The sequence below is a fragment of the Chaetura pelagica genome, unplaced genomic scaffold (genome assembly GCF_000747805.2).
Source record: "Chaetura pelagica isolate M959 unplaced genomic scaffold, ChaPel_1.0 scaffold152, whole genome shotgun sequence".
NCBI lineage: Eukaryota > Metazoa > Chordata > Aves > Apodiformes > Apodidae > Chaetura > Chaetura pelagica.
In genome coordinates this window covers 295,985-303,325 of record NW_009952434.1, presented here as the reverse complement: position 1 = coordinate 303,325, position 7,341 = coordinate 295,985, and the positions used below count along the sequence as shown (strand labels likewise).

The 7,341-nt window shown below is 43.3% G+C and overlaps 1 protein-coding gene across 1 annotated transcript in view; it reads right to left on the bottom strand.

Moving 5' to 3' along the window:
- Positions 1-2,667: 2,667 nt before the first annotated feature.
- The window catches only part of PIK3C2B (phosphatidylinositol-4-phosphate 3-kinase, catalytic subunit type 2 beta), a 25,526-nt gene continuing 20,852 nt past the window's right edge, over positions 2,668-7,341 (bottom strand). The window contains exons 33-34 of the mRNA XM_010008311.1: positions 6,369-7,326; positions 2,668-2,880 (exon numbers count right to left, since the gene is read on the bottom strand). Coding sequence (XP_010006613.1) covers positions 2,668-2,880; positions 6,369-7,326 — 1,171 coding nt within the window. The remainder of the gene's footprint in view (positions 2,881-6,368; positions 7,327-7,341) is intronic.

Here is a 7,341-nt window from a genome sequence, read left to right as displayed (position 1 = left end):
ATAAAAACAACCTGGCATTATCTTGCAAATATCTTTATTACAATTTACAGATTAGTCTTGAATAGTTTTATTATGTACAGAAATATAACTTTAGATATAAAAACCCAACAAACTCTACACAAATCAATTAAAATCTGTATAAAGTCAATGTTGAAGGTTTTCTAACTTTCTCTAAATTATACAAAAATAAAATCTGATACAGTTTTGATTTAAAGTTCAGCAAGTGTTTTTTTTTTTACTGTCTCACTCAAAGCACTTACAACACGGACACATCTTATAGGATCCTTTGAAGGTGTGTTAAGGGGAAACTGACAAGCTTAGCTTGTTTTTAAGATGATTTTCATGGTGGTGATTTTAGTATTGATTTCCTCTCACCTTACACTGACTACTGTGAAAACATGAGGTGTGAGGAGACGGGGGGATGTTTACCCAAGCAGGTATGTTTTGTGTTAGAACAGGGTGCTTGACACACTACAGACTGGAAAAAAGTCATTTCTCAAATGCCAGAAGCACTTGGGAAGTTGCAGTTTTTAATCTAGTTTACACACAATTTGTCAATTCTGTTCATTTCCAGCTGTGGCCTTTTCCAAGCCTCTGCAAACAGTGGGTCAGTATTGGCAGGTGTTGATTCACACCATTCTGAAGCTTCTTATAAGCACCAGTAAAACAAGTGAGTTGTCCAGAGTAATTGAAGCACCAAGTAGTTCTCCCAAGACTGAAGAAACTAGGAAAGTCATGGAAAAATTACTGTAGTTTGTTTTACCCAGAGCAATGAACAGCATTTTTACTTATCAGTCACACTTGGACCACAAGTCAACACATCTTTCTACTGTAATTCTACATTTATCATCCTAAAAAGAACACCTGTTATCAAATCTGCTACAGGAAAATGAACTGCTAAAAATCAGAAGATACTTCACAGGCTTAATTGTGATTTCACAACTAAAATTATATTTTGTGGGAAAGAAGAAGCCCATTTTTTTAATTCATTGCCACGGGGCTGAAAAAGAACATTGCTGCATTGCTTCCAAGGCCATAAGGCTCCCTGTTTCAGCTCTATTTTAGGTTTACATGACAACTCCCTCTGAATTTTATAATACTTCTAACTTGCAGCAGAGAAAATTTTAAATGTAAAGAACATACTTCATACAATAAGGATAAAGTATAAGCCCAAAACCTGAATTTTTTTCAGACAACTAAAAGTAATGGCCACAAAGAAAGCTTGATAAGCAGGAGATTCAGCAAAGCTCTGCTCTTCTCTAATTTTCTTTCAAATTAAAAACTGAAGTCATGAACAGGATGACAGATCTGAAGTGCCTTTAGGTTTCTCCCTTCATAAACAATTCTAGTGAGCTCGTTGAACCAAGCAGCAAATAATTTATTCACACAACTTCGTGCAAACAGAGAATTCTCTGATGTCTGGGATTGATTCCAGTGCCTGACCTCATACCTGCTTGGATAAGGGCCATGCAACCTCCTTCAGGTCCAAACACATCCCAGAAGTGCTTTTTTACTGTGACTGCAACAACAACAAAACATTTGAAGTTAGGAACATAATCAAGGAGTGTTTTCCTTCCACCAAGGACCTCAACTTTCAGCCCCCAGCTGTGAAATGTTATTTTGGTACTGGATGAACCCAAATGCAGACACACAGAGGTATTAATACTGGCTTTTGGTAGAGAACACAGTGATGTGTAGCCTTAGATTTCAGTGAGATAATTCTCCTTACAAGTTAACAGAACATAATGAACACAACAAATACAAAGAATCTTGCACTTCAATCCATTTTCAGAAAGCAGAATCAATGACAGCAAAGTTGCTCTAAGAGCAGCTAAAGAACTAGTTCTCTCTTCATGGCTCCCTAAACTATCAGCCACAACCTTGATAGGTACCTTTGAGTTTTAATTATTGATCAGGATGAGGCCTGAAAGCAAAGAGGGTTGGTGCACAAGCAGGCAACACCCTCTGGAAGCAGTCCTGGGTAAAGGTATTATTTAAATAAAGATAAACCCAAAGGGCTTGCAGTGCACCAGAGCCCCCCTGAATCCCCCAGTGTGCTAGACTGAAAAGACATCAAAGCTTTACATCAACACTCAAACACTGGATCACAGGCAAAACTGGGATCTTAAAAGGAAGGAATTACCTGCTTTGCACACTGAAGTTAATGTTATTAGCTAACAAAATCTTGAGACTTTTGTACAAGTTAGAGAAAATGGAGAACCACAAGGAAGCAGCACAAACCTCTAGAAACTTTAAATCAAAACTGCAATACCTAGGATTCTGAGCTCCATAAATATTTCCTTCAAAATAGGTTTTGCTTTTTCAAAGTGCAAAAATCCAACTTAAAGAGTCACCACTTCTCCACACAGGGCAGACAAGGCATTTTTTGGAATGGATTTAACCTAAAGCAGCCTGTTTCTCAAGTGTTACTTAAAAAGGAATGCAATTATACCACCCTTACCCTTGATGCCACTCTAAAGCTTTTGTCTGTGTATCACAATGGGCACACAGCCTTATTTGTTGGCTGAATATCAAGCTGGGGAAAAAAGAAAAGTCTTAAAATCCCACTTCTCTCCTCATTTCAAAATAGCACATGCAGGTGGCGCTTCTTGTTTCGAAGATGTTTACGAGTCATAGGGTCACACAACTACCAGATCTTTTAAGGTGCTAGAAGAGATCAACTCTCTTGTAGTAGGTTTCTTGGAGTCTATTAAATACTCTTTGTCTATGCTCTGGTGTGAAGCAGTATCCTATGGCTTCTTCTGTTTCTTGGATCCGTTTCTGGAACCTGCATCCATCTCGTGCCAGCTCTTCCCAGGGTCCTTTACGATCCTCCTCACCACTTATGTAATACTCAGTGACTTTTTCAAGGAAGGTGACCTGGAAAAGACAAGTCTTTTAGGAAAGCATCAGCCAAACCCTTGTGCAAAAGAACCTTTATATTCATTTGCACACACACACACACATATATGTATTTTTAAACAAGTTATTAAACCCCTCAAATGGCAAAACCCCTCAAATCATAGAATCATGAGATAGTTTGGGTTGGAATGGACCTTAAAGATCATCCAGTTCCAACCCCGTGCATGGGCAGGGACACCTCCCACCAGCCCAGGCTGCTCCAAGCCCCATCCAACCTGCCCTTCAACACTGCCAGGGATGGGGCAGCCACAGCTTCCCTGGACAATGTGTTCCAGTGTCTCACCATCCTCAAAGCGAAGAATTTCTTCCCAATGTCTCACCTAAATCTCCCTCCAGTTTTAATCCATTCCCCCTTGTCTTCTCACTGTACTACCAGTTCCTGCTTGGTCTCTGCACCACCTGGGCAAGAAGACATTTTACCTCTCAGCTTCCAAAGCAAACAGTCCCTGACTTCCCCTTCTACCAAAAGCAGTGCCCAAACTCCTGCAGTTTCTAACCTGTGGCCCTAGAGGCCCCTTTCAGCTGAGGACAGATCACACGATGTTCCCTGTGAAACAACACCCCCTGACATCAGTGCTGGGTCATGACCTCAAAGAGAGACAGTTCAGGAAGGTTGCTCAGTGGGACATGTCAGGACACTCACTCAAGGTGAGTGCTGCTGGCCAACAGCTGATTACTGAGGCTTGCATAATAAAAAAAGGAAGAATCACTCTTCTGTGAAGTTCTGCTGTGAGTCAGCTTGTACTTCAGCAGCAGAAGAAAGCACTCAGTGCTGCATATAAGGAAACAACACTCACCACTATGTGAGTGGAACCAACCCTTCTATTTAGAGCTGGGATCAAATTCCAGTGCAGTGAAGTCATGGGGCTTGAAAATACTTTCACTCTTTGTTGTTTTTAAGAACTATTCAGCTATTTTAAGAAAACAAAATATATAGGCTCTGGATGTAAACTTGAGAGCATTTAGACTGTTACTATATCAAGGATTTAAGTCTTTCTGTTACCAAGTGACAGGCAAAAGCCAGAATATTTCAGGCATCTACTGAACTGTGTATTGCTGCTCATTTAGCTACACAAAAAGCACCTGAAAGAAAACTAATTAAGCTGAACAGCACCCAGCAACAATCAAGCCAAACACTGCTGTTACAGACTCCCCTGCACTTGCTGCAGGACTGTTACTTCTGGGAAGTCAGGAAGAAACCTGGGGAAGTACAAAAAAACCTTGCTGCTCCAGCCCTGTGTTTTATTAACACAGAACCTGAGTTTCAGACCCAGTTGGTGCCAACACAGTGAGGAGTGAGGTTGCTTTTTGAGGTAGAGCCATCTTCCAGCCTTCACAGAAAACATGAGGGTAAGTTATGGAAGAGAGGAGCTACAGGAATAATCAGCTGTTGAGGATACAGAGCCAGCAGAGGCTGTGTGAAAGCAACCTCCACAATTCCAGTGCAGTGATCCCAAATTGCTGCCCAAGCACATCAGACCCCCCATGTCTTCAGAGCATCACCACATTTACCAGCTCATTAGGGAAACTAAACACTCCCAGGTTTTATGACTTTACAAACACCACCAATACTGCTGCTGCCTGATTGCAGGAGGCCAGATAGGAAATAGCTTTGAGCAGGATGAATGACCTTAAGATTTCCTGGGAACACCCTGGTCATTGATTGGCAATCTCCATTTTGCAGACAGGTCTAATTAAGTACCTGCTCCCGAGCAGCACACCGAGCTGTTACATCAGCCTCTCCCGATGAGAGTTCCTACCTTACATCCTTTTTACATCAGTCTGAGCCACCCTTGGGCACAATTACAGGAGTGTAACGTCACACTAACTATTGCATCTAGATCACCACTCTTTCACCATGCCCACAGATGACACACAGACAAAAAATTACTACTGTTGAGTCTACATCTTTGCCACACAACAGGTTTTTGGGTGGCACCAGTGTGAACTCAGCAGGGCTCACCAGTGCTCCCTTGCACTGCCCTCAGATGCTGTCAATTTCAAAGGGCCTCTTGCAGAAACTGCTTCAGTATTTTCCACTGATTGAAATATAATAGTTTATCCTTAGTGAACCATTAAACGCCACTTACTGGCTCACAGAATGGTGAAGGTTGGAAGGGACCTTAAAGATCATCAGGTTCTAACCTCCCTGCTATGAGCAGGGACACCTCCCACCAGACCAGGCTGCACAAGCCCCATCCCACCTGCCCTTCAACACCTCCAGGGATGGGGCAGCCACAACCTCCCTGGACAACCTGTTCCAGTGTCTTCCTAGCCTCATGGGGAAGAATTTCTTCCTGATGCCCAAACTAAATCTCCCCTTTCAGTTTAAAATCATTGCCTCATGTCCCATCACTGCCCTCTCTGGTGTAAAGCCCCTCCCCAGCTCTCCTGTAGGCCAAATTACCCTAGCAAAAATAGGTGATTAAGTTACCTCCAAGCCAGGCTCTCAATTAAAGGAGCCAACAAATCAATGTAAGAACACTAAAACAAGCATTACACAACTTCTCTATTTTGATGACTTGCTACTCTAGTGTATTATTATCCTGGGGTCTGCTACCACAGCTCATACAAATATCTGAAATCACAGAATGCCTCGGGTTGGAAGAGACCTCTAAAGGTCATCTAGTCCAAACCCCCTACAACAAGCAGGGACATCTCCACCCAGACTTGCTCAGAGCCCCATCAAACCATGAATGTCTCCAGGGGATGGGGCTCCCACCACCTCTCCAGACCACCTGTTCAGTGATCTACTACCCTTATATTCAAGAATTTTTTCCTAATGTCCAAGTATCAGGCAAGACTCAGACATTATACCTGAAAAACCATCTTCTACATCTGCAGCACCATAAAATTAACAATATTAATTTACTACTATACTTAAATCCTAGTACATATATTAAAAAGTTCTGTCCTACTGAAGCATGTGGTAACTCACAACAGAATTCTTCCTGCTCCAAAAGAACTTTGTAACTCAAGCAGGCTGGTCACAAGTCCTAAAATGTTTATAATGCTTTAAAGGCTCGATCACACTACACGAAAAGGTCTTAAAAGATTTGATCAACATTCTTCGTAACATCTATGGGGTACTTCCCAGAGAAATTACATCACAGTTCTCATCTGTTTCTCTGATAACAAAAACAATGTTACGACGCAACCAGAAAACGGAAACTATGTCTCGAAAGGAAAATTTAACTCACGTCTAGAAAACAAACGAAATTATCCACCCTGTGTCCCTGAATTACGAAATCGACTATCACGTGTGAAAGATGAGGCATAGTAATTTCAGTCAGGTAATTAGACCATAAGCCCAAAGGGTTATGATTTTCCGTGCCTGGAATCCTGGCACAAGTGACCTCACCCCCTCACCTCCCGCTTCCCGCAACGTTTGTATCTGTTTTTTTAGTAGCAACCCCAAAAGACAAAAACATAAAGCAGGTCTATACCTTTTTCCGCTTGTGAGTTCTACATCTTTCACCAGAAAGACTGTCGTGCTGCACCAAGTTCGTGACCCCCCACTCGTGTTTTTCTAACTGCAGCCGACAGACAGTCAATTCAGAAGCCACCAAACTCGGCCTCTCTGCTCCCTTTAAATCAGGCGTCCCTTTTTTCTCTGCTGTTTGAAAGGCTGCCTTGAAATTTAAAGGATTATAAGGATCATCTGAGGTACAGAATGAGTTCCAAAGTTTCAAGTTTTCTGCCTCATCCACACTGCTACAGTCCCACTCCTCCTCCTCTTCAGAACTAGGGTCGGGAGAACCTGAAGACTCCTCTGCCCATGAGGAATCTTCCTCCTCCTCCTCTTCCATGTCTGACATATCCCGTCCCGGATCGCTGGAAGATGTCTGAATGGTGGCTGTGAAGTTCTGAGGGTTGTACGGATCCAAACTGTAGAAGGAAGTCCAGAGATCCAGCCTTTCCCCGTCCTGGCTACCAGCGTCTGAATCTGAGGGGAGCCCTTCGCTGTCAAACCCATCATCATCCCAGTCTTCATCGTCATCCGCACTCTCTTCCTCACTGGAAACTCCCCCTATGATATAATCTATTAATTTATTCGCACAGGCAGGTCTGGCTGAAACTGGAAGGTTTTGCTCTATTTCGGAGTCATCCCCCTCCTCTTCAGCCAAAGCTTCCCCCTCAAGTGCTCCCTTTTCAGCTGAAACCCTTATTATCCCCTCCTGCTCCAAGGAACCACTTCCAGGTTGTCCACGCGGCTCGCTCGGCTCCTCGGGCTGCTTCAAATCCCCGGCATCGCATCGCTTCTCCTGCCGTCGTCCTCCCTCTTCTTGACAAACGCCCTTGTGCTGCTGCTGCTGCTGCTCCTCCTCCAGGCTGTGGTAGCCGTGGTCAGGCTCTGGCACGGTCAGGCTCCCGCTCCGGGGCTGGAGGAAAGCCAAGCGCTTGCTGCGGAGGAACTCA